General features: G+C 44.1%; 2 protein-coding genes across 2 annotated transcripts in view; one reads left to right on the forward strand and one right to left on the reverse strand.

The window, feature by feature from the left end:
• Positions 1 to 4,179: 4,179 nt before the first annotated feature.
• On the forward strand, positions 4,180 to 14,371 carry CHGA (chromogranin A). Its single transcript, XM_042814775.1, has 8 exons — positions 4,180 to 4,364; positions 4,794 to 4,840; positions 8,506 to 8,599; positions 8,899 to 8,967; positions 10,562 to 10,660; positions 11,233 to 11,742; positions 12,191 to 12,645; positions 13,834 to 14,371. The coding sequence occupies exons 1-8, from the start codon at positions 4,322 to 4,324 to the stop codon at positions 13,915 to 13,917; spliced, it is 1,401 nt and encodes a 466-aa protein (XP_042670709.1). The 5' UTR covers positions 4,180 to 4,321; the 3' UTR covers positions 13,918 to 14,371.
• Positions 14,372 to 15,513: 1,142 nt separating this feature from the next.
• The window catches only part of ITPK1 (inositol-tetrakisphosphate 1-kinase), a 132,396-nt gene continuing 120,185 nt past the window's right edge, over positions 15,514 to 27,724 (reverse strand). The window contains exons 9-10 of the mRNA XM_042813494.1: positions 27,500 to 27,662; positions 15,514 to 22,049 (exon numbers count right to left, since the gene is read on the reverse strand). Coding sequence (XP_042669428.1) covers positions 21,727 to 22,049; positions 27,500 to 27,662 — 486 coding nt within the window. The 3' untranslated portion in view covers positions 15,514 to 21,726. The remainder of the gene's footprint in view (positions 22,050 to 27,499; positions 27,663 to 27,724) is intronic.

The following is a 27,724-nucleotide window of genomic DNA, read 5'->3' on the forward strand; positions in this document are numbered from 1 at the left end:
AAAAATGAGAAAAGATTTGCTAAGTCTATCTATGTAAATTTTTCAATTGCAAACTTATAATTCCATATTTTCCGTTTAAAGAATATTTTTTCCCTTTTATTTTAAGTAAACAAATAAGTAGAAAATCAAGCCCCTTAACTAATGAATGGTGCCTTTTTGCCATAACTAACTCTCACCAATTTTGTCAGTGCCTGAGGGCAATAAATAGGACTATCTGTCTCTTACTCTGGGGACAAGTAAACATTGAGTAATATCACTGGTTTTCTCATAAACTTGTTGAAGACCATTCTGAAACTAGAAAATTGTTTGGGGTTACTTAATATTGACATTAGTATGACACAGACTTCATTATCACAAGTCAAATAAAATCATATCCATGGAATAATCAGTAATTTCCTGAGGAAGCTGTTGGAGATTATTTTGGCTGGGGAGAACCCCCATTTCCAGCTTTTCTTACTGATTCAGTTGGGCTTTCAGGAATAAGCAAGGTCTTGCTGTAAGTGTTGGATACACTGACCAAAGCATTGGGGGAGTATGACTTTTTCCAGGCTGGTGTTTGAATGGTGTTAAGAAAAACTATATTGAAAAATAAGCTCTTCGTAAGGGAGCCCAGATGGTATTCTCTGATCGCTATGGAGAAGTCTCTTTTCCCAATAGGGAACATAACTCATCTGCCCCAATGAGAGCTATACATGCCAGGCAAGGATGGGAACAGATAGACAGAGCAGCAGCCACTGTCAACTTGGAGCACAGTGTTGGGCTTTGCTGGTTGTGTGCAAGTAAAACTTTGAACAGGAAAATCAATTAAGTTCAAGTTGGTGCAATCAAAGTCTAGATGAAGAAAATCAAAATGAATCAACATCAGTTTGCCTCTGACCTGGAAAAGAGAAGTGCCTTTTAACAGTGTAGATGGATATTCACAACAGCAATCTGAGCTTTGAAACTTGTTTCTATTTACAGGCATACGAGAGTGGTTTGTGTTGGGGAACTGAGAAGTGAGCATAGTTGACTAATGTAGCGCAGAAGCATGATTTGAAGTTTTTAGTAGGCCTTCCTGCTACTTTGTCAGTGAGATTACATTCAAGTTTTCAGTCTGTTATCAACTGATTTCATATGCAACAATGTAATTGTTAATTTTTTGCTTAGTAGTCTGTTTGGCACCGGTGCAGGTAGTAGCTGTGCCTTGGCTTCGAACTTTTTTGATATCTTTGTGAAAATGACACTTTTACTCTTTCTCTGTCTCAGTTTCCGGATTTGTAAAATCATAGCAGTCTGAAATGTAGTGTCAGTACTTCCAAGTACCAGAGAAGGGTGAATTCTTATTCCAGTTTCAGCCAAGAAATTAGAGAATTAAGCTTTCAAAGTAGCTCACTCGGAGCCATACTCCTGATCCTTTGGCTTTATTTTCTAAATTCTGGGGAAATAGGTTGCCTTATGTCTTGTCTGAGAATAGCATTTGAGCCAAATGATATTTTTCATATAACAATATGGCTTTTTGGATTGTTCTGTTGTTTGCTCAGCCCAGAGCATGGGCTATGCAGTAGCACTGGTTGTCTACTTTCTTCATTCAGGCGTTGCCTTCTCAAATCACCTTTCAGGCAAGTAAGGCAAATATCCTTTTTCTACCACAGTAACCCATCACCCTGCCTGTCTGTTAATGACTGTAAGCAGATAATGGCATATAGCTCTCCATATTCTCACCACACATCATGCACTAGAAATCAGACAGTTACAAGGAAAATAGTTTTTTCTCTCCACAGACTTAAACAGCCTTTTTTATGAGACAGCAATTGGCCAGAAATGCCAATTTCTACCATCATCACTGTCAGCCACTAAGGACCTACTCCTTTTCTCCATATACTAAAAAACAAGCTGCTTAATACATACACAGACTTACTCTCCTCTTGAAGTCTGTGTCTGGCTTTGCCTTTCTCTGAGTGGCAGACTACCTTCCAACTTTTTATTTGATCACTGTTGCTCTTTGACATAAATCTTTCCCTGACATGTTTTACTTTGACTGTTCCTAATATAGCTGTGCCTAATGAGACAAATTCCACTAGCAGAAGTACTGATTGCTGTATTAACAATTTCATATCCATTGCCCTAGGGCAATAAATAGAAAAATTAGTATCCAGCATGCTACTGTAGTGGAAGAACTCATGCCATACCTGAAAAATATTTAGTTTCTCCATTACAATGTACTTAAAGGATGCAAGAGCATAGCTTGAGAGAGGAAAATATGTAGTCACAAACAGTGCATGTTCTACTATATTTCTCAAAAACAGGGCCTCAGGGAAGAAAAAGGCTTTGTATAAGCAACTGGGTTAGAACAGAGACAATTTATCATCCTAATAAGATCAGAGTTTATGTGTAAAGATAAGTAAATATTGACTAGGTAAATACAGCCTGATAAACAGATCAATCTGTTTTTCTGTTAGAAATACATAGGAATTAAGAAACTTAATGATGTTCAGTATTTTATAATTGCAGACTAAAATGCTCTGGTGTACCCTGAAGGAGTAGAAGGCCATTGAATATGTCAATAGATAATAAATAAATTGATAAACCAAAAATGCAAATAAACACACATACAGAAAGGATGTCTGTTATTCCTGGAGGATTCAGGTTCCCCATACAACAAGAACTGTCATGGATGTTCATTTCATGGTCCTATAAACATATAAACATCAATCAATGTTGTCCACCAAACTCTGTTCAAAAGATTGATTTATTGTCAGCTTTTTTCTGCCATTAAATAGAAAATGCAACAGTCAAGGGGAACTTTGGTTACATATGAGTGGGCTTTTATAATCTAAATCTGTCTTTTGTGGCATAGATCAGATATTAGAAGATGTTAGAGGACTTTTGAGCATACATTTGAGAATTCGTCTCCATGGCATACTGGAAATCCATGTACTCTCTAGTCTTGTAGAAGAGTTTTTGTCATCTTAGAGCAAGTATGATCTCACTTCCTCTTTGAGTATAGCACTCTCCAGTGAGTGTAACAGGGTAATGTACTTTCCTAAATTTGATTTTCTAATATAAGTCTTAGACTTTTGTGACCTCTGAAATTACTCTAGGGATAATAATCCCCTTGCATAACAGTGGCACTGAATGTCAGGGGTGCACATTTAAGGGAACAAATCTCTGACTATCTCCTAAAGAAACATTGCAAATACTTCCAAAAGAGATTCAAAGGGCAGCTCTGATAGATATCACATCCAAAGAATAAACAGCCATTTTGTCAAGGACATGGTAATGCTTGTGATTGGTCCAATTGGTCCAATTGGTCCAGCATTGGTCCAATGCTAAGAGATTGGTCCAATTCATTACTTCCTCTCCCTCCTATGTGCTGTGTTCAAGTAATTTTGGTTACTCCAACTCTGCAGTGCTCAGCAGTGAGAGTATAGTGTGATGTTATAGTTTGTTGTGAACTACTAAACAAAGGATATCAGCATATTGAAATTTGATTGCAGAATCACAGTAGCTGAACAACAACTTCAACAACTTTTGCTGTTTACCCTTCTGTTATCCTGCTTCCTAACAAATCTTTCATCAAATATCTGGAACCTGTCATCTCTATTGGCAAACTGGCTTCATGGTGACCAATTCTCTGGCTACTGACCAGTGTTATGGGCACTCCTATCTTTCGTGGAGACATCTATCAGCCATCTAAAAATATCAACATCTATTCTGAGCTATTTATCTAGGCCTTCTCTGTGGTCAGTGGAAGGCAAGAGCACCCCTAGTGGGCAAATCTGCCTACAGATGGCTACGCTGGCTGGGATACAAAAAGTGGCTTTCTTACTTCAGACTATTGGTATGTACATAAACGAAACATATGCAGAATGCTTGTAGATGGCTGTTGTTGGGTGAGGTGCATCTCGCTCTTACCACTTTTGTAAAGTGATAAGATACTCTTCATAATCATCCTGCTCCTGCTGTGTATAAAGAAGATAGAACAACTCCAGCTTGACATCTTGCTACTGGAATATTTTTCCCAGGTAGCCGGAGAAATCGGGGTTGCTGTGTCGGGTGCTGGAGTGTGGCTGCTTCTTCAGTACTCGGCAGGTGGTGGAGGTTAACGAGCTTGCTGCGTGAGAGGGGAGGAGGGAAAGAGGAGGAGGTGGCTTCCTCCTGACGCCATTTCCGAGGGGCTGACATATATAAATGAGCCGGTTGCTGCAGTGCCCCGTCTAGGATCTTCAGCCAGGACACTGGCGCAGACACACACAGCGCCGGTCTCCCTCCAGCACCTCGCCGATCTCCCCAAACCAGGGCCAGACTAAAGCTCTGCCCTTCCCCGCACCCCGCCAGCACCATGAGCCCGAGACTTCTCGCCGTCCTGCTGCTGGCCGTGCCAGGTAAGTGGAGCTGAGCGAGCTCCGCGACCCCTCCCCCGCTCCGGGGCTCCGCAGCACTGCGGGCAGAGCCGCCCCCAGCCCGCCGCGCGCCCCGCGCACCTCGCTTCAGCCCGCCGCTTCAGCACCGCGGACAGCGGCTGCCGCAAGGTCACTGCCCGAGGGCCGCGCCGTGCCCTGCTAGTCCCCAGTGCCAGAGACGCCAGGCCCCTTCCCCTTTCCCTTTCCCTTTCCCTTCCCCTTCCCCTTTCCCTTCCCCTTCCCCTTCCCTCCTCGGGGGGAGGCACAGTGTGCACACCTAGAGACCACTTCAACCAGAGCCAGATTCCCACCTCCTGCACTCCCATTTTTAGCAGGATAGGATTTCTGTGCTTGTCTCCCAGAGGCAGGGAATAACAAGCTCCTTCTTTTTGCTCTCTCCTAATTTTGCAGCTATCTCCCTTCCTGTGACAAATGAAATGAATAAAGGGGACACTAAGGTAAGAATAAACCTGTAGTGGAAGAGGGGAGCAAAGTTGAAGGATGTGATAATTAACCTCTACTTACCTGGCTTATCTTGGCTGCTCCTACTGAAACACCCTGTAGGAAGTGACAGCTGGGAGGATTTACATGAGAATTGCCCATATCAGGATCCATCCTCCCCAGCTGCCTCCCTACCAGGATTTACCCTTTGCAATTCTACTTTTGGGTACTTGAGCATGATGAGATTGGGCATGGAGGTTGGGTATGACCCTTTCAGGTCCTCCTACTTTCAGTTTTTCAAAGCTTCCAAGAGGAGGTGACTCAGGGAGAGTAGGGGGGAGATATGATTCAGGAATGGGACTGTGTGTGTTTGGAGGCGTGTATACATCTGTCTGCCTTTGTATGCATGTGGTGTGCTACTTCTCTATGTGCCTGAAAAATAGGCAACTGGATACTCTCAGAGTGCTAATCTGTCCTCAGCTACTACTCATTCTGTCAGGATGGATACAAGCTGTGTATGAATTGACTGACCTTTTCAGCCCTCCTCTGTAGGCTTTTGTGCCTACATCCATGAATCTCTCTGATGTACTTCACACATATGTGCACTCCCAACTGGCTTTTGGCAGCTGAATGCTTGGGTAGTTGTGTTTGCCTGTGTTGATCTGCAGCAGAATCCTCCCATCTCCTTCCTGATGTTACAATACCTGTATTTTTTTTCAGATTAGTTGATCTCTTTACTGTCCAAATTAAGACTTTTACAGGAGTCAATGTACAGAAATCAAACACCAGCCCTTTCCCCTCTGCTTTCTGAACCTCTTTGTTCCCTGAAATCTTCTAGCTGCACAGGGATTTTCCCCAGGCAGCATTAGGAGAGAGCAACTTGTGTCACTCTCAGACACACATTCAAGAGTATGGTCTCTGGTCAGTGTTATTTACAGACTGAGTGCCATGAGAAACTCCTCCTCATCTCCTGTCAGATGCACCTGGGCCTGAGGAGCTGTTGCTCAGCTAAGACCTTTCGCCTGCTTAGCCCTTCCTGGGGCTGAGCCATTGGGTGCCTGCTTCAGGCTGTACACTGAGAAATGAGGCTCAGGCAAACACCCCTTAAAGTGGGCTAGGCCAGAGCAGGATGCTCATTGGACATTCCATGGGAAATTCTATTAATTCCACAATTTTCCTTGAGAGATCCATTCCATGATATGCTTGATCTGTAAAACATGGCAAGTCCCAGTAAGCTACATTTACGTTTTACAAAAACAAATGCAACTCCATGAAAATCTTCTCCCAAGGAAGAATTATCTCCCAAGTCTGTCCTCAGCTTGGGTACTGCACTGAAATGGGTTTGAACTGAGAGGAAACTTAGACATTACCTAGGCTTTCCTGGCACCAAGGGAGTTGCACATGACCACAGCAGTTACTGTATGCCTGATGTATGCTTACCCTTACATTCAGAAGGCAGTATTTCTCACCTGAAAACATGTATTTCAGAAAGGGCCTGAGCATAGTTGAGTTGAAATGTGGTGAAGTCTTTCCTGGTAAGGCTGTGTTCCTATGAAAATTTCTGTGCAGGGACAATGTGACAAAGTCTTAAGGATTAGTTACGTGCTCGCAGTTAGAGGACAACTAGGGGAAAATTTCAGTCTGAATTTCTGTACTGGATTAATTGATTCTTTTGAATTTTAAGAGAGCTTACAAGCAAGAGGGAGGACTGGTGGTTTTTTTTTTGTTGTTGTTGTTTTGTTTGGTTTGTTTTGTTTTTACTCAGTCTGATAGCGATTAGACAAGGCGAATCGCTTGAAACTGAAGGAGTGGAAGTGTAGGTTAGATGTTAGGTGGAAATTCTTTACTCAGAGGGTGGTGAGGTCCTGGTACAGGCTGCCCTCTGAGAGGTTATGGTGATTTATCCCTGGAACCATTTGAGACCAGGTTGCATAGGACCCTGGGCAGCCTTCTTTGGTAGGGGGCAGCCAGCCCATGTCAGGAAGTGGGAGCTGGATGATCTTCAAGATCCCTGCCAGCCTAAACCATTTTATGATTTTGGAAAGGCTCTCCTTCATTTCCTGTAGGTTGTTCTATCATGACCTTTTGAAACCTTACTCTGCAAGATTTGATCTTATAAAAAATTCTGGAAGGTGTTGGGCTGACTGCATTCCTCATTTCATTAAGTTACATTATTTCTCCACAGAGCTGCCATATTTCTGTGGTGGTTGTTACTTTTCTTTGTGCTCTGGCAATGTCCTGAAGTCATTTAGAAATATTCAGGAAGATTGTTCAGGGTGTTTCATTAGACGGGTTCTCATTTGTAATGATGAGAAACTGCCTCCTTCAGGATCTGCATCAAATACTGGAGAAAAAAAAAAATAAAAAAAAAAAAAAAAGGCTTCAAATTTTGGAAAATGTAGAAAGGAAGTATCAGAATCTGATATTTGTTTGGTTTTTTTCTTCTATTTATTCTTTATGGTTGGTTGATCGAATTGTCACTAGGTCATTTAAAATCAATATTAATGGGCTGTTTGTGGTATCGGGGAATGATAGCAGAGAAATTTCCCTTCTTTCTTTTCGTTACATCTTTCCTGCAACATTTTAAATTCAGCAATAAATCCCCTCAAAATGTGCAAATAGATAAAGAGTTCAAGATTTCCTGTCTGTATCCTGTGAAAGCAGAATTCTCTCCTTACACAGAGTGCAAATTTGCCCATTCCAGTTGGTCAATAAATATATCAATTGCTTGAATGAGTGACATTGCAGCTGACTGGGAATTGCTGGCTGGTGTTTAATTTCTACTGCAGCTACAGCACTCTGCTCTCCTGAGAATGGCACCTTGAGAGGGAGGTGAAGGCCCTTGGGGCTGCCTGCAAAAATGACCAGCTGCCCCAGCCATGCAGCACTAAGTGGCTGCTTGTGTAAAGAGCTAGGGCTGAGTGGGGATGATGAAAATGATGCCTTCTCATTATTACAAGGAAGAAAAGGGTTCTACATAGGGCAGGCCCACTGTCTGTCCAGTCCGGAAAGCTGCCTCAGGCAGTAGCAAATGTATGGGAACTTCCTTGCCTTTAGATGGCCTGACTTCATGTTCAGCTCTTCCAGTTTATAATGAGTTTATTTCATCCAGGAAGTCAACAACTTCTGCAGAGTGGGTTGCTCTTCTCTAGACCATTAGAGCAGTATTTCTCAACTGCACTTGAGAGTACGATTTGACTTTCCTCACCCTCTGTGCCTGGCTGCAGTCTAAGCAGAGTGTCCTCCTCAGGGTTTGAATAAGAGCTACAGACACGTCTTGTTCTCTGTGACCTCCCACTGAGTCCTTTTATCAGGTGCAGGTTGAGGCACACTGACTTCAAAAACGATGAATTTGAGTTCAGTATGCATCTATTGAGTATCTCTTGAATCATTCCTTGTGTGCAGCCTGTGGGGTGAGCTGAAGTCATGAGATCCTCAGCTGTGTCAAAGTAGCTCTTTCCACTGCCATGTGTCACTCACTCACTGCTCAGTTTAGGGCGGTACCTTCTGTTCTTCTGTTAGGTAAAATGGGAACTGAACATTCCGTTCTGGATCCATCAGAAAGGCAAAAGGATCTGTGCCATCATCTGCTGCATTTCAGCCTAGATAACAGATTGATTTAAGAAAAAAAAAAAAAAAATCGAAGAAGCAGTGCTTTTGTTTGTATTTCGTTTCTTTCTAGGTGATGAAGTGCATCGTGGAGGTCATCTCTGATACTTTATCAAAGCCAAAACCACTGCCGATCAGTGAGGAATGCCTAGAGACGCTCAGAGGAGGTACAGATGTTAATTTAATTCTGGGTATCAGCAAGAGGGGATCAGGCAGAGAGAGAAGCAGGGTCTTGTTCTCCATGGTCCCGTCTGATACATACTCAGGCAACTGGCAACCCAACAATTTCACCTTCCCTGTAGTCACCCCACTGAGCCTCCTTCCTGCCAGGCACAGAGCCAAGAGATGCAGCAAATCAGGCCAGAGTAAATGAGCAGGGAGATGGAATTTGAGTACTTTTGTATTTCCTAAGGCTGGTGGAAAGTTGTCTTTGACCACATTCTGTACCAAGTCTCTCCTATTGCAGATGAACGAATCATTTCTATCCTTCGCCACCAAAATTTACTGAAGGAACTTCAGGAAATTGCGGCTCAAGGTACGGTTTTACTACAGTTGTTTGGGAAGATGGATTTCATCAGTTGTAGCTCCTTGCACAGTTCTTGTAGTTTTATTTTACATTAATTTAATATCATAAAAATGTGTCATAAGGAACACAGTTCCAGGATTTCCAGTGAACACTGCAAGTGTAGGGATACTATTCTTACAACGACTCTAATATGTATCTGATGACTGAAATAACCTGCAGCATAACTTAGTGGCCACATACAGTTTTCCTAGACAGTGCATGTATTATGGGAGAAAACTATTCACAGGTCCCCAGCACAGGACTGCAGGTTGCAGGCAAGGCACATTCAAAGCTGGTGAGGATCCCAGCCAGCTGGTCCAGGCTGCAGCTGCCTGCCTGCCTTCTCCTTCTGCATGGGTTACTCAGCTGGCAGTCCTGCCTTGCCAGGGCATCCTTGTGCCCTGGGGGGCACAGCAGCCTGAGATGGCTGGGAGACACTGCCACCAGATTTCCTAGAGAATAGAGAAGCCACAGAGGCAGCAGGGAGAAATGAGAGGGAAAATGCATGTCAAGAGATCTGTGCAGCTCCCAAAGCAATGATTTGGTCCTTGCCTAAATCTTATTGTGTGGGGACAGCAGGCAGTGGCCCAATTAGGCTCCAGAGGTGCTCTGATGATCCAGAAGAAAGAAACCTGAGCCTCTTCTGTGCTCTGGGTTGCTGCCCAGGTTGTGCAGGCTGTGTTCTATTGCCATACACACTGTGCAACACAGTGGAGCTCTAGCTTGCTCTTTCCTTGACTGAAACCCATCACACCATTTTGCAATGATGTAACATGAGCTCTCACCAAGGGATCAGTGACTGAGAGTGGGAGCCCAAGGAAAACAAAAGCTCCTGCCTGGCTCTCCTCTGTGATGGCTTCAGCTGTTCCTAATCAGTCTGAAAAGCCCACACCCTACAGCCCTGCCCCTTGAAAGGCTGGAGATGACTGAGCCAGTACTGCTGTCTTTGGCCTTTGAGTTAAGTTGTAGAAACAGGCTATGAGCTGGGTTAGGCATGGCTTGCTGAGTATGCAGATTCCATTGGGATGGGGCAGTGTGGGGAGCACTGCTTGCCAGGACAACTGTGCAGTGGTCCCAAGCTCTGTCCTTGAGCTCAAAACTCTCTTCAGATGCCTTCATGAAGCCAGCACTGATGGAGAAGGGTCCCATCACCAGGTGGGAGGGCACGCGGGGCTCCCAGTGCTCACCTCAGGTACGTGGGCAGCATTTCGAAGAAGGCAATTATTATCCTTCAGTACTCCAGTACTTAAGTATTTTGTTGGCCTCGATGTGCTGCAGCTCAGCATCTCCTATTCCCTAGTTTGCCATCAATATTGCTGTTTTCCTAGCAACATTGCCTCTCTGTTTTCACAGAGACCTTTTTATTCCTACAGATGATGTTTTTGATGATGGCTTTGTTACCACAGTTGGTTCATGCATCCCCTATTTTACGGTTCCCCTTTGGCAGATTTGTCCATTGCAGAAAATACATGTAGAATTATAAAGAGCACAGCTATTTTGCTGTCTGTACCTTCTGAAAGTACAGAAGGTGCTGCTTTTTGCTACTTTTTGTTTCCCAACACAGGTGCCAATGAGAGAACTCAGCAGCAAAAGAAAAACAGTGGCTTTGAAGATGAACTTTCTGAAGTCCTTGAAAGTCAGAATGATGAGAACAAGCAAAGAGGTCAGTGTCAGCCTCCTGCTGGGGAGTCCAGGCAGGCAGGCTGTAAACAAGGATGTTCTTTCTGACAGCCTTGGTGTGTCCATCTGCTCCTCATCCTCTCCTTGGGTGTCACATGCACCAGCAACCCTGTGTTTGCTTTGGTCTGATATACCAGATAAAACAACATGGCACTTCTGAGCTGTAGTAACCAGTGATGTTCAGGTTACCAACATGATAGTGATTCCCTACACCTTGCTGCCATACTTAGTAATGACTCTGTCCTGAAAGAGATGCAAGAGCAAGGTGGGTCTGTCTTACAGCCTTCCTTGAAAGACTGAAATTAATTAATTTAGGTTATGGTCCCTGCAGTGAAATTTGAGTTCAGTCCACACACACACAAAATACCATTATCCTGAACAGGCCACATTTAGCTCATTTGGAGGCATGCAGTGCTGCAGGAAGGCGGGTTAGTCCACTGCTATCATGCTGGGAAGAGGAGATGCCCATGAGGAGTGTGATGGTTTTTTACCCAGACTCCCCTGTTTGTGAGATGAGCTCTCAAGAGAGGTGTTGTTTCTCACTCTTCTCTGCAGATGTGGCACAACAGCACCCTGAGGAGGAGCAGCCCACGGCATCCCTGGCTGAGCTGGCAGCACAGAAAACCCAGCAAAAGGAAGATGTGAGAGAAGAAGGAAAAAATAGCCTGGAGGTAGGGGAATCTAGGCTGCAGGATGCCAGCCACAGTGAGAAGGATGACCAGGACGAAGCAGAGAGCAACGAGATCAAGGATGCAGAAGATGCACAGGGAGAAGCAGCTTTGGGTAACCATGCTGACAAAGATCTGGGTGAGGATGAGCAACAGCAGCGAGGGGAAGGAGAGGAGCAGCGCAGAGGCCCCAGGAACAGCCTGGAGCTCGAGGAGGAGGGAGAGCAGCCATCCAGGCAGGGCCAGAGGCAGAGCAAGGAGGAGGCAGCAGAGGAGCGCGTGGAACAGGAGGATGATGGAGAAGATGCTCCTGGAGAGGAGGACCCTACTGAAGCAGAGAGGTTACTCGATTTGGCTGAGGAGGATGGGGAGGCTGAGGAGATGCAGGAAGATGATGGTATGTATCTTGGATGACTGTGCTGATACCTATCCAGGGTGAGATGAGAGTACTGAGACAAGCTGATAAGAAGCTTTAAACTCTAAAAGTTCAGGCAGGTACTTATCAGGTTTTTTACAGAAATATCTCCAATGACAGTCACTCAGGATCCCTAAACACCTGACCCATGGGCATATGCATGGCAGTAGCACAGACACTGCAGCTGCCTTGCTGTGTGCTGCTCACTTGTCACGTGGGGACAATTTCTTGCCTTTCCGTGAACATCCTCTGTGATTTTGACTGTTATCTTCAATCCGCATTACTGAGACAGTGACTTAAGAGTGGATATCCCAGAATCCTGGGAAAATGGGGACTAAGTCACCTTACATCACCTCTGAAGTCTTAGTTCAAACATGGAGCCCAACCAGGTTAAAGCTCATGCTCACTGTTGTGCGTTATGCTCTTTCAGGTAATGATGATGCTGTGGGATTTGGCAAAGATGAGCAGAGCTCTGAGGAGGAGGAGGAGCAGCCACATGTACTGAGACGAGGAAGGCATCACCTGGAGGATGAGGGAATGCGGGCAGAGGAGGACACCTTCCAGTCCAGGGATGCCAAAAGTGAGGAAATGGAGGATGAGTCCTCCAGAGAGTGGGAAGACTCCAAGAGATGGAACAAAATGGACGAGCTGGCCAAGCAGCTGACATCAAAGAAGCGCATGGAGGAAAATGATAGTGGAGAAGACCCAGACAGGTCCATGAAAATGGCATTCAGGTCCCACAAGTATGACTTCAGTAGCCCAGAGGAAGATGTGAGAAGGTCATGGAAGCATCACTCGAAGGAGGACAGCAGTGAAGGATTTCCGCTTGCTCCCATGCCTGAAGAAAAGAAGGATGAGGAAGGCAGTGCTAACAGGAGAACAGAGGTTGGTGTACATAGGCTTAACTGACTGGTTATTACTTGGGAATCCAAACTGTGCTTATGGAAAATAAGGATGATGCCTTAGTGTTATGCAGCCCATATTGGTTCTCTGTGACATTAAATGGATGTTTGGTGCTTTTTCCAGTTTTTCAGACCTGGATTTTTGGTATTTTGGATATTATTGAGGTTTCCTCTGGTCTATGTCTTTGTTTCTTTTCTAGATTTAGTAATCAGTGCAAAAATATTCCTTGTCCTAGAGAGCTTTAAAAATGTGACAAGAGCATTGTGCTGGCCAGTGCTGGACACTGTGACTAGTCTTGGTGTGGGTTTTGTGTCTCTAATCCCCTTCAAGTCACAGGATAGTCAATTCTGTCCCAAGCTCAGGTATGAGATGAGCAGTTTCATACCTCTTGGGGAAGCAAACCAGGGACAATATGGTGGGAGAGCAGGTGTTAGAATGGAAATGTCTGCAAGGGATGTGAGGCTGTCTGAATATGCCTCATTCCCTCATGTCTCATGTGATGTTATGCAACAACTCAGCATGTCCCCTGGCAGCTAGAAGCAACTGTTTCTGTTTCTTTGGTGTTGAAGCCCAGCTCCAGTTTATATCAGCCACAAAGGGCTGAACACAGGGGCTGGGATTGGATTCTGCAGTGCTCTGGGACAAGCCATGCTCCGATGCCCGGGAATGAAGCCAGTTTGCTGCATTTCTCTTGCCTCCAAGACACTGTTTTTGCTTTAGTAATGAAGAGCAGTGTTGCCCAAAAGTTGCCCACCAGCATTCAGGGGGGTGTCACGTTCAGGGGGGTGTCACGTTGGTTGAAAGTGAAGTTAAATGTGTTGGCTCTGAGCAAGGAGAGAGCACCTGCCCTTCTGCCTCCTGCTTTTGGGGAAGGTCTCTTCCCCCTCATAAGGCTGCTCCCTCCTAGCTCAAAGCCCTTACAGCAGCTCTGGGAGCGCTTCATCCTTTTTGGTCAAAAGCAGTGTGAGTTGTATGGAGGAGGTCTACCCTGCTGCTCCTGGGAAATTGGGACTGAATGGCCCGAATACCTCCACGTGCGCTGGCAGGGCCTGAGGCTACACTGCCATATCTCCTCATTGCAGCAGACAGTGAAATAGGCAGGTGGCATGGCTCCAGCCACACTTCCCATCCCTATCACTCCCTGTTGCCCCATTTCTGCTCTCGTTGCAGGACCAGGAGCTGGAGAGCCTTGCCGCTATCGAGGCTGAGCTGGAACACGTGGCCCACAAGCTGCACGAGCTGAGGCGGGGCTGAGGGCTGGCCGCAGCCTCTCTCCGCCGTGGTCTCCGTTCCTGAGAGTACGATGGTCTCCATGCCGAGTACGATGAGCAGAAGCACCGCGCCTTGGACGCCGGCCCCACGGGCGCCAGGCCTGCCTCCCTTGCAGTAGTGTTGTGCCCATCACCGCTTCTTGCCCCCACGCTCCTCTGTCCCCTACGGATGTCCACCTGCCCCATCGGGCTGCCGTAGCCAAGAAGTGTGACCTACACCTGTATTTTCTCTATTTTCATTTCCTCCTTCCCTTTCTGTTTTTTAAAAGACAGGAGAGCTCTCTAGGAAGCTCTCCTCCCACTGGTAGTTTCACTGGGTTAAATTGCAATAACTTGTTACCTTTTGATTAAAAGCTGAGAACTCTGACTGTAATATATTCTATATAAAAAATTTATCTAAGGAAAAATAAAACCACGGTGGGCTCTTTGCTTTCTTAGCAAGCTTCCATGTCAGTGGGCTGCATTCCCTCACCATCCTGGTGGCCCTCCCAGCCTCACCACAACACTTGGATGGCTCCATGCGTCTGAGGTGGGGGCTAAGGAGCCTTAGTGTTGGGTGAGCACTTGAGAATGTTAAGTTATTTAGGCACTGTGAGTGGGTTTTAATAAGAAATTCATAAATGGGACAGTCATGGAAAACCAGGACATGTAGCCTGGAAGCACCATTCTGCCCTTCCATCCGCTCAGGCGCTGCTACAGGGGCGGCCATGTCCTTGGGCTTAGGCAGGGTACCAGCTGGAGGGCTGGGCAATCGTTGGGCTGGGCTGGGGTGGTTGGCTCCTGCATGTCTGTCCAGAAAAATGTTTGGGACCCATAGACTTTCTTCAGAGGGAGGGACAGAGCTCAGGACTGGGCAGGGCAGCAGCAGCAGCAGCTCTGTCCTTGGAGGTGACACAAAGCACTGCTCCGCAGGCAGTGTTTACATGAACACAGGCTGAACCTGCCTGTTGCTTAGCAAAATTTAATACTGCTGGGTGAGACACCTACCTCTCCTGCACAAAATACAATCCTGGTTAAAAACCCTACTAGGTTTTGAGTAATCAACATTTCCCCATCAGGATCAGTCCAGAAGGCAGCACTAGGAATAAATCCTTAAGCACGGCAACAGCCTGAATCCCAGTGACATCTAGATGTGCTATGCAGTCATTATAGAAATAGCCTAATTTCCACTAGTCTTACAAATCAAAGCCAAACCAACCAAAACTTGATAGGAAAAGGGGAATGGCTTTAAGCTACAAGAGGGGAGATGTAGGTTAGATGTTAGAAAGAAATTCTCTACTTGGACAGCAGTGAGGTGCTGGCATAGGCTGCCCAGTGAGGTGTGGGTGTCCCATCCTTGGAGGTGTTCAAGGTCAGGTTGTCCTCTGGGAGGCCTGAGGGCAGCCAGCCCATGGCAAGGGCTGGGAACTGGGTGATCTTTAAGGTCCCCTTCAACCTAAGCCATTTTACGACCATACATCAGCCATGTTCCCTAGTTGAGCTGGTTTAAGAAAGTCCAAAGTAACAATGACATTGAGGAAGCTTCTCACACTCAGCTGCTCCCCTCGCTGCCCTACCCACTCATCAAGAGAAGCCAAAGTTAAATTTGTTATAAGGCATTTATTTTCATTATGTGTTGTAAAGGGACAGTTCTGTCTTCAAAACAAGTACAGAGAGAACGCCACAATACCTACTGCATATTGCTTTACTGTTGAAACCAAAACATTGTCCATCACAGGTGCTTGGCAAAAGAAAAAAAACCAACATATTACCATTGAAATCATTGCTGTTAGATGAAAGCACCATCTCCATTGTCAGATCCGATCAGTCATGCAACTGAAGTAAGATGCCGGATAGCAAACATTTCTTTTTTTTACAGTAAACCACAATTTTATAAGTTTTTTTTAATCATTCTAGATAAATTTAAGTACAAAATGGGAATCCCGTTTCAGAAATCATAGTGAAGAGGGCTGAAGCAAATCACAAGACGCGCGTGCTAACACTGTACAGTTGGATTTGAACACAGATATTGACAAACTTGTGAAACCTGGCACAGATGAATGGTCCCCAGGCCTCAGCCATGCTAAAGTGGGGAGCACAGCTGGCGAGTGAAGGAGAATTCCAACATGACCCACACGTGAAGGGCCACTTGTCTCAGAACTGCTGGGATCCCAAGGAACTATTACTCGATTTAAAGAATGACTGCACCTTAGCATATGGTTCTCACAAAGGTATACACAAGCCATATCACATACTGCATGAGAAATAAATAGTAAAAGATACATCTAATACAGCTTTTATTTATTTATTTTTTACAGCACTGACTTTACAAGAGGATAAACAACTCATTTTTAGGGGCTGCTAACATCTGAAACAAAGAAGTCACTATTTTATACTCAACATATAGCCAACCTTTTAATAACTTTATATATGTATATATGACTTTTCACACAAAAATGTTAAAATAATTTATATATAAAAACTACTGTGTAAAGAACGAAGGAGGAAATAAAAAGTGGGTTTCTTTAAAAAGGATGGAAAAGGAAGACCTGAATTTCACAAACTCCATTCACTGTTCCAGCTATTTCTAGTTTCAAGAGATTTCCAGGCCATCCATCAGAACTTCATAACGCTCAGGAGCCTCCTGCAAACTCCAGGCATGCTGGACAAGGCCACTGCCTACTGAGCTCATGGCCCACGGACAACTGCTGGCATCAGCCCCAGAGGATTCAGGGTGAGAAAGGCGGAGAGAAAACATCTCCCAAGATTTCTATAAAAATAATGGAGCCAACTCCTGGCCCATTGGTATCAGTGTCCCCCGGCCAGGACTTTATCCCCAATCCTCACCTGCCTCTTCTCATCCCTCTTCCACATCACAGAGTACATTTTTTTACAGTGATTTTTTTCTTCCACAGGGAAACTGTACTACCAGCAGGAATGGACCAGACGCCAAGAGTTCCCTGTACACAGCAAGAACACTTTGGAGCCTGTGCTTGCTACAGAAGCTATCATGCCTGTGTTGCCAAGGAATTACCATTCTAATACTTTCATCTGCACCTGGACTCTCTCAAACTTCAACAGACTTTAGCAATTAGTGTGGCCATGTAAACATAACAGCATCCACAAAGGATGTGAAACCCACTCCATCAAAAGCTCAACTTTTGATGGCTTGGGTCCACACAGGGTGAATAGGGAAAGGAAAGGTAGTGAAGATGTGGGAAGTACTTTTCTGGAGGTTACATTCCTCTGAAATACGTATTAAAGCAATATTACAAATAAAATCAGCAATGCATGTGTCACACATGAAAGCGAGAGGAGATTATATTAAAGGAAATATTTTAATCTACACAAAGCATTTTGACATCCTGCTATTATGAAACACACAGCTGCAACACCATGAAGTAATTCTATACTGAATACAAAAATCAATACATCTCTGACCAGAAGGAGGGAGGAAATGAGAATTAGCAGAGTAATGCAAGTGAACTCCTGCAGTATGCACATGGGGAGACCACTACAAACTCAAATTAGACTCTATTCACTAACAAACCCAAACCCAGGATCTTCTGCACCACTCTGGAAGGTACGGCTGCAAGCGAGTGTGAAAAAGTCTGATCCATGGTCACTGCTGCCACACCAAGACTTTGGGGAAGCCACGTTAGCTGAACTGCTGCTAAGTCTGGAATTTCTTTTTGTTGGATGGAAACAGAAGTTTCCATTTTCCTTTGTTTTGCTGGGTTTTTTTTTGGTCAGTCAACTCAAACACCTTCGGCCACCTGCATTCAGTTGCTCTTGGCTGTGCCCTGCCATTCCGATCCATGCGCTGCCCCACGCAATCACTCCTAGACCAAGCACAGCCCACGGCTGGCTGAGGGACATCATTCCTCAGCTTGAGCCATCCACCCTACTTTCCTCCCCTCCTGGGGCCCCAGGATGAGGCTCTTTGTTCGTGCCCATTTTTATGAGGACAGCAGATGAAGCCGGTGGTTCTTACCTGAGCAAGTTGTTGCAGATTCCTCTGTACAAACACTGACATGTTCCAAATGGGGATCTCTAAGCAAATTTCTCATTCCAATGGTCTGAATAGGTCTGGAAGAGCCAGACACATGGTTACCAAAGGCAGAACAACTGCAGGCTAAGGGTGTTAGCCCTGGCACACGTGGTCAGGCTGCACTCCTGCACTGGGTTTTCAGTATGACCCAATTGTCCTGAGGCAGTCACTGCAAACCCAATGTAACATGGCAGTGTCAGCTAGAGGGAGAGGATGATGGTGATGGTTTTGCATTATGTGCACTAATAATACCATTCAAGTTCTCTTCAACAGGGTATAATCTTCTCCTACTGAAGTCAGCTACACAATCACAGCGAAAATCACAGTCAAATCTCCTCCATCACACTGACGCAAAACCTGGAGAACATTCCAGCCAAGCTAATGGTGCTCATGTGGACTGATAACAGTGAAGCAGAACAGAAGCAGATCCACAAGAGGCTAACTGGTGACCACATCATTTTAACTTAATTGCTCCAATCAACACAGCAGCAATAGCTATGCCTCTGAAAACACAGCAGAACCTTTTGTAACCCACAATAACAGAATTCAAACAAGATGTTACGGAAAATCTCCCTCAGATTGTCTGCAATTTTAAGAGCGAGGCTATTATATGGGATGGTCTAATGTTACTACATCTCCTTACTTTAAAAGAAAACAAACAAACAAAAAAAAAAAAAAAAGAAAAAAGAAAAAGGAAAAGACTGCAGAACAAGAACTACATTACTGTGAAGCTTATAATAAATCAAAGCCATCCTAAACTTATCAAATGAGGCAGCAATTCAGAAAAGCACTTTAGCACAGGCTTAATAACATACGTGTGCTCGAATGCTTTGCAGTAATGTAATTTTATGTCTGGACACTTGGTAATCTACAGTTTTGGCTTTTAAAAACTGGTCTCCTGATTGGCCCATGTGATTGGGCGGCACTCTAACATATGAGCCACAACAACAATTTCGGCAAGGAAATATAGCAGTACAGCAATCGCATGGTAATTTAGGAGAAAACTCTATTGTAATGCCACAACACAACAGGTACTTGCACATCTGCACCTGGTAAATTAAAGTGATACAGATACATTTGATAAATAAGAAATAAATTACAGACTATGGGAAAAATGTCACTCATCACACCAATGACCTAAACTTCTCCTCTAGTTACAGCCAAGGTCTGGAGTAATATTTAAATATAGCATTTCTGTAAGCCTTCAGAGAATTACAAAATAAACTTTTAACAATCATCTGTAAACAAGTTTAAAATGCACAATTATATTTCAGTAGTTTATTTTGGAGAAATAAAGCAGTGCAAAATAGGCCAACCAAAATTCAGAAGGCAGCCAGGAAAATAAAATTCTCATTTGATGTTCTAACTAGGAAACAGCATACAGACACTTCAATTGGATCCGACACTCAGATTCATGTAAACATACTTAGTTTGAAAGGTCTTGAGTTACTAACCCAGCTTTAACATCATCGCTTTTTCCCCACCACCAAATTAAAAACAAAACAAATCAAAACAAAACAACCCCAAGCCATAATAAAGGGAGCAAAAGGCAAGTCTACAAACACTCCACCAGCTGGTTACAAGAAAGTACCATACAAAAATAAGCACTGGCAAATTTCTTCCTGAGGGTATCTTTTGTTACACACGTAACATAAAAACACTTTTTATTTTCAACAAACAAAAACAAACCCCAAACTGTAGATGTCAATTTTATTTCAGTCACGGCTTTATGAAAGGTTTGGTCTATCGTGAATACTCGTACAAACCCACATCTATGTACATCTGACTCACTCACACCACTACAACCCAGACCTGCAAGCTGCACTCAATGTGGGGTTCAGCAGCCTCAAAGCATACAGGGAATGCAAAGAGAGCCCAGCTCAGGGCCGGTCTGCAACAGAATAGGAAGTTGGCTGTAATTATGTGCACCCTGCAATTCTACAGGTATCACACTCACGAGGTCCTCCCCTCTTGTGTAGGCTGTCCTCAGAAATGCAAACCCAGCTACAGAAATTTTCCTACAATGGCACTTGGGGAACAAACCCAATCTCTTCCAGAGGAAAATGAGCGTGCTTAAATAACTGCTACACAATGCTCTTCATAATGCCATCTCCTCTAGGACCGGTACCATCAGGTTAGGATGGTGACGCTTTCTACTGCTCTCTCCATGGTCTGCCCAAGCTTTAAGCTCTAGATCATTTCCTTTTGAGTGGTAATGCATTTCCTTTCAATCTAATACAGGATACTAACAAATGGGCATTAAATGCTGCAGTGATGGGTGCTTTACAAATATCCGCTATAGAAAGCTGGAGACTACCATACCTGTAAGCTATGAGCTGAATTAAGGACATTTTCTTTCCACCACGCCTCTTAAATATATTTTAGGGCTTATATGGGAAAGAGAAGGCCACTCAGTCTACCAAAATAGTGTCTACGTTCTCAGCACTGATAGAGTTGGTTACTTCCAGTTTAGTGTTCAGAATTGGCAAAAGCTGCAGGAATGCTCAACAGCAGAAGATGCTGCCATGCTAGAAGATGCAATAGCAGGTGAACACTGTAGGTTTACTGCACATCTCAAGAGACAGAAGGTGGCTGCACTGTCGCTTACAATAGTGTGAAGCACCACTGTAAATCACCACACAGCCTGTCTGACACACTCACCTGGCAGCCTGGAGCACGATACGCTACTTAGAACTGCTGTCTCACACAAAGGTACTCATTCGGCACACATTTCATTTGCGAAAGAAAAAACTGCAGCACCGTGGATCTGTGGAAGGCAGCAATTGTGTTACACCCAGATCAGGTGCACCGCTGTAAGGAGAATGTGTGGCTCTGGTTGGCAGCCTTTTGGCAGAGCTGTCTCGGAATCCTCACAAGTGTAATGTAGGGAGAATTAAATTCTCTGCTCAGAGATGAGCTGCTCTTCTAGCAGATGATGGAAAGAATGTCATTTCATCAACTAAATCACTCAACTTAACTACCTGCACCTCTTTTTCAGCCTCTAGTCTGCCTGGATCAGACACATTTCACTCTTGGCAAGTGTAGCCAGAAGCTGCTGGTGACTAAAGCAAGGAGGCCTGGGGTAAAGCTGCGAAGGGCGGCTGCTGGGTACTGAGCCCTTAACAGCTGGCATGCTCGGTCCCATCTAAGTGCTGTGGCTCACAGCAAGCTCTCTGTCAATACCCTGACAATGCTGCAAGAGATTTGGTTTAGTGATACTGAAGTTGTCTTAGCTTTCTTTTGCAATGGCCTAGCTGGAAAAAGGAATGGGAGTATTTTAGGCAAAAATCTCTAGCACTGTTACATTCATACATTCCATTTCAACATTATTATCTCCTTGATACCATGAGGTCCGATTTTAAAATGCTGGTCACCAGTGATTACAAAGAACAATAGAAACAAAAGAGCAACCCTCCCACAATGAAAGGTCTAGTGTTAAATCCCATGCGTGTGTGTAAACTCACTATAGATTTACAACTGGAATCTGATGAAGTGGATCTGAATCACTTTCTCACCCTCTCCTTTTCAGACCATTTCATCAGCAAATCAGGTTAAATCAAATGGAAGGTGGGTTTCTTTTAATTGTTATTTTGCCTTTTTTTTTTTGTATTGTGTTTTCTTGGTTGTTTTTTTTTTTTTTTTTCTTTTTTTTTTTTTTCTTTTTTTCCCCCCCCCCCCAATTCTACTATTACAGCCTGATCTGGTTCTGGGACCACAATTTGTATCCCTGCGGCTTTTTCCTCAGTCCATGGCATCAGCAAGTTACTGGGAGGAAGCTTTCGTGGCCAACGTGGCGACGCAGTGCTGCTGGAAGCTGGGGGACACTGCAGAGTTGCAGCCTAGTCTCTGGTGTTGCAGTTTTACTGAGCTGTTGGTCTCGCTCTCCACAATCCAGGAGGAGTCTTTTCCCATGACGCTCAGACAGCCCGTGCTCGCACAGCATATCCGCTCGTCCATCATCCCGCCGGTCTGCTCAGCCAGGAGCTTGCTACGGTTTAGCTGGGTCACCTCAGGTGCCTGACCCTGCAGGACAGCAGCTATGTGGTTCAGGAGATCTGTGAAAAACTCGGAAACGCCCTCATAACCTGAAAAGGGGAAAAACAGAGAATGGGAAGAACATGCAGCTGAGTAGCTTCTGTATGTTCTCTCTTCTCCCACTTTATTTCTTAGGCTGTCCTCGACCTGCCACTGATAATCAAAAAGCTTTCTTCCACGATGCCACTGTGTCTGAAAGCACAAGCAGGCTAGCATAAAAGGGAACAGAGACCCTTGCTGCTAAAATACTTCTGTCCAGACAGTTCAGTAAGAGGCACTAGATCACTTCTCAGATTTTCTGCTTCCTTTTCCTCCCACACACATATGTGTATATATACAATTTTAGGTATATCCTATCATTTGTTTTGAAGTCCAGCTTTTCCCCTAAGTTACAAACTCTGTGTTGTAGCACCAATTTTCTGCATCCTGTTGCTAGGATTTACTACAGAAACTTGCTCTAAAGCACAGGTTCCTTGAGGGTCCATACCCTCCATAATTTCCCAGTAACCTCTCAGCTAGGGGAACCTAGCTGCTCCCTACAGAAAGGCAGTGTCTGATTGAAAGAAGCAATGTGGTGCTTGCCTAATCTTACCTAACTTAGCACTCAAAACACGTTCCCTGCTATGAACAATGTCTAAAAACACAGTCAAGGAGACTAAATATATTTAAATGATGCAGCATTGGGCAGAAACAGCAGAATCTGGACTCAGCACTGAAACCAAGTTTCTGCATGGTTCTGTTAAGAGATTCCCAGACAATTCATACTGAGGGTTTAACAACAAGTACCTTGGCTAAAACAGATGGTCAAATAACAGGAGATACTACATTTTTTGGTGACAGCAGGTGTATATAGTATTGGTTTATTTTAAACTCTGGTATAGACACAATTTTATTATTACATTCACTTTAAAATTGAATCAGACATGCGACACACCTACACAATGTCTTGAAATGGACCTTAGCTACTACTACATTAGCTGAAATTGGTATCAATTTGATTTAGTATTTAGAGGTGATGTGACATTCAGTGTATTAAATGGGCTGGGCTGATTGTTTCTGAATGCCTATAAATGTATTTTAAAGGTGACCTAATATTAATACCGGAGACTAAAGCAATAAATGGCAGTTTAAAAGTTCCACGTGAATAGCACACATTCACACAGATCAGCACGACAGCAGAACTGCAGACCACAAATAAATGCACATTTTAGAACACTTTTAGTAACATGACTAAAGGGCAGAAGAGCCGTAAATAATTCAATTTGAATCTCCCTTCTTCTGTGAAAGCCAAATTCCTTTGGCAATAAGAAACCAGCTTCCTGAAAAACACAAGGTAAGAGGACAATTTAACCTTGAGATAAACGTGGTGGTTTTGTGGGGTATTTATAACCCACACATTCACTAATTAACTCTTACTTAGGCTGCCACATTGCTTTGGATTTTACTGCACTCAAAATTTTCTTAGGTATCCCAAACAGATCTCATATCTCCCCCGGTTTGTGTGACAACAGTTCCCAGTTTTCCTGTCTCAAAGACCCTTACAGAAATTCACCAAACAAACTGGCTATTTAAAACCTTCCAATGACCAGTGACCCACATTGTAACCCACCCATCAGTCGGGGACAACCAAGGCTTTTGCAGTTCTGGGAGCCAGAACAAGAGCTCCACCTCTCTGATAGAGATGCTTGTTATGCTTTCTTGCTTATGTAAAAGACATGGGATTAGCCTTCAAATCCACTCAGAGTGCTCCTGGCTCCCTGGGAGTAAGCCATCTCCATAGTAACAGCTTTAATATTCAGAGAGGAGACCCATAGACCCTAGATGGTTTTATGTCTGCTTGCTGAAAACAAACCAGCCTTGTCTGAGGGCACGTGGTAAACTCACAAAGAAGTTGCTTTAAATATTTAATGGGAATAAGAAAGCCAGTTACAAAGTCCTGAAATCAGCAGATGTTACAGTGTAAGGAAGCCATACATTTCATACATGTGCCAGCCCACTGCACACTACATGGAAACGCTCAAATAATTCTGCTTGGTCACTGAGAAGAAAGTTCATATAACAAAAAAAATGTATAAAAAAATACACGGAAGGGAGGAAAAGAACAATGTGTCTCAGCTCTTAACACCATCCACAAGATGGGGATGGCTGCAAACTGTCAATACTGGCTCACCCTGTTCCCTGACTGCTGCTGCACATCTTTCAAAATGACAAATGTGGGACATCACTGTGCTGCGACAATAAGGCATCAAGAAGGGTAACTTAAATTATACCTTCATAAATTACTGGTAACAAAGTCGGGGCTCACGTTACACAGTGAGGCAGTCAGAGGACCCAAGTTTTGCACACCTAAACACAAGCGGTATGGATCACTGCTGCAAGCACGATGCTAAGACAACCCTATGAAACCACTATGGAGTCAGCGTGAGGTCTGCATTTTGCTGTGATGAGAACAGTCTCTAGTGTTTTCTGTCAGAGCACGGATAGGAAGGAAGTTTGCCCAGGAACTCCACAGAAAACAAGCACCCTGTCTACTTGAGCTTTGCAGAGCCACAAAGTGCTCATGAGCACTTTCAAGCTAGTGTTACAGATATTACACTCCAAATTTTTAGCAAACCTTCCTTAAGCAGCAGGCAGATACTCTGGTTTTCTTCATCTTCCCTAGGGCAAAGAGAACTGGATAGCCCACAGCCTGCATTTGTGGCAGCGTGCTCATACATACAAACTGTGTGCCCAGACCCAGTGCCCTGCTTCCCAGCTACCACATAAGAGCTCACACATCCCACTGGCAAGCTGCTGCTCAGGCTTGCTGAGATCAGCTGCTGTGATGCAACAGCAGGCTTCATGGAGCCCCTTCCATGTTACCTGAGGTCAGACAAACATAAAACCCACACGCTACGTGACAGTTAAATACCTCAGCTGGTAACCACAGCTAAATATGGCCCAGACAGTTTTCTATATAGCAGGAGACACGTAGGGCTTTTAGACATTTATCTTTAACATCTTTCCAAACTGCCACTAATGCTAAATGAAGTAGATAACAGACAACATCCTCCTCCAGATACATTTGCTCTAAATTCTGATGTTGAATTAATCTCAATATGATATCCATGAATTGGCAAGATCAAATGAGCTCCAAGCTAGGTAGATGTGAAGGAGAATGCACAAGAAGCCAAGCCTCTGGGTAGCTGGGGAAGGCTTTGGTCAGGCCTGGTCCCAAGATGCAGCTGAGCTCCATGAAAGAGGCTGAAAATACACCTCTTTCTCTCCCTCCCCACTAAGCAGCAGTACTTCCCCCAAGTGTCCAGTTTGGCTTCCATTTGGATCTACTGCAATCCTTCCAGGACAGAAAGATTTGAGGAAGAAGTGAGGGAAAGCCCCTTCCATGAATTGCATGGTTTGAACCCACTGCTGATACAACCCATCAGGGACTCCTTTGAACAGTGCTGATTTTCAGCTTCTCATTAGCTAAGTGTTGGCTCCATGTGTCAGTCCTTGCAGCTGCTCATCTTTGAATCAAACTGGCCCACGGAGAGAAATGCATCTGCCCTGGCTGAATGTGCTTTTGAGCAACAGGGATACATCTCTGTGTTGAGACGTAAATTTTCTTCTGTTGATTTTTACTCTGTTACTTCTCCTCTGATTTTAGCAGCTTTAAGATCAGTCCATCTCTCTCTCAGTTCTGCTGTCTTTTACAGATTTGAATATTGCTTTGTTTACCCCCAGCCTTCTCTTTCATATGTCTGGTCCGTGCTGCTGTCCTCTAGGCTTTCTCCAAGCAGTTTTCAACACCCTCTGCCATGAGGATAAAGCCAGTAGCTATCTTCATTACTCACAAGGTCACTATTAAAAAAAAAATCCTGTGTGCGATAAAATGTAGAACTGTGCACAAGAAGCTTTCCTGTGCTCTCAAGCATCTTGAAAAGAATACTAAGTTGACGTCTATTCAAAGCCTAATTACTGTGCAGACTGAAATGCAGGACTTGCATTGAATATCAAAAACTGTTGTCTTAGAATAAGCATGCAGCAGAGCATAAGGCTGCAGGCAGTTCTGCAAGGTGATGCCACCACAAGGAAACATTATGCCTGTTTAAGTTGCAGAATTCGCCACTAACTGTTGCCCAGTCAGGAGTTTTCAATGTTTCAAGAAACTAAGTAGCTTGCTCTGTGCAAAGCACCGAATTTGAAACAATACCTGCAAATAAAAAAAAATCACCTAGAAGTACAGAATGTAAAACAGTGCAAAATGCAGGATTGCAAAGAGATGTCCTGCACCACTCAGGTGCAATATTTCAATATTCAGTGTCTGAAACATGAATCTTTGGCTCTATCTGACTTCTGATTTAGGTAGTTTCGTTGCTCTTCGCAGAAGACAGTTTTCATGGGTTCACAGACTACATCAACAGCATATGGTGGAACCAAGCAGCAAAGTGATCTGTGAATAGCAGGCCTGAAGGTTAGAGAGGAAGCCAGTCACAGACAGGCAAGGCACAACAGGGCAGCACTGGGATTGAGGACTTGGATTGAAAGATTAAGAAGATTGATGATTTAGGACAAGACTTCTAGATATGAAGATATCTCAATGATACTGAAAATTCAATGATAGGCTAAACAAACTATGTAACAGCCTGGCTATGTCTCTGAAAACAGATGAGACTATTCAGGTAACAATACAATATTTTCAAAGAGAAAAATTCCATGTAGAACAGTGTCAGAGATTATATAATCTTTTCCTATGTTAGGTTACCAAATCTAGCACGGGTGACAGAGCATTACTGTCTCCTGTTACACACACTTGTTACTCCTAACAATTTCAGTGGTCAAGGATTTTGTTTAGCTGCTTCCAAGGCATATGGTGCACTAAAGAAGTGGACAAATTTTCACATGTGCATTCTATTGTTTTATTCCAGGATACACTCATGAGAGCCTTCAAGGATATTTAAAACTTTATAGCAACTCCTCCACAAATGCAATCTTCCTTAGATTCCTCCCATTGTTGCTTTTGCGCACAAGACATCTTTCCACGGGAGAATCAATTTGCACAGGAAGAGATTTTCAAGGGAACAGTTTGCTACTTCCACCCCCTCAACACTTTTAATGGTACAGAGTCTAGAGAAAAATAATCTTAGAGGCTCTCTTAAAATAGAATTTATTCTCTCCTCATTTTCAGAATGAAAGACAGACCTAGAAAGTTCAAGCCCCAGCACACAGCCCTGTGCTTCAGTTTCTGAGCAACAGCATGAAAGCCACACAACAGCTAACCACTAAACTTTGACTGCATCTCCTAAAAGCTACTATTTCAGTAGCATATCTACATCTTCCATATCTACACTAGGGTTTTGTCCTTGCTGGATTAAACACTGCCTGATTTCTGTACAATTCTGCACGCTGCTCTCCCTTTCCCCACCTGAGAAATAATTATATGAGATACCGGCAGCCAAACTTCACACTAAGCACACACTGCATGGATTCTGCATAGCATGAGTAGAAAGGCCTTTCTCACCTGGGAATGCATTTATATCGATGACTGCATGCTGCCCGGTCTGATTGTTAATGATGACATCGATTCCAAAGAGGGAAACTCCCAGAGCTTGCCGCAGTGCCTTAGAGATTTCCCGGATGACGTCATCATCTGGCCGCTCAAACACTCCTTCGATTTTATCCAGCTGCAGAGGAACAGGACACATTACTGAGTCTGAAGCAGTCTTTTAAGTGCAAAGATTAAATT

The sequence above is a fragment of the Centrocercus urophasianus genome, unplaced genomic scaffold, assembly GCF_019232065.1.
Source record: "Centrocercus urophasianus isolate 14NV4802_14NV808 unplaced genomic scaffold, USGS_Curo_1.0 seq_14, whole genome shotgun sequence".
NCBI classification, from domain to species: Eukaryota; Metazoa; Chordata; class Aves; order Galliformes; family Phasianidae; genus Centrocercus; species Centrocercus urophasianus.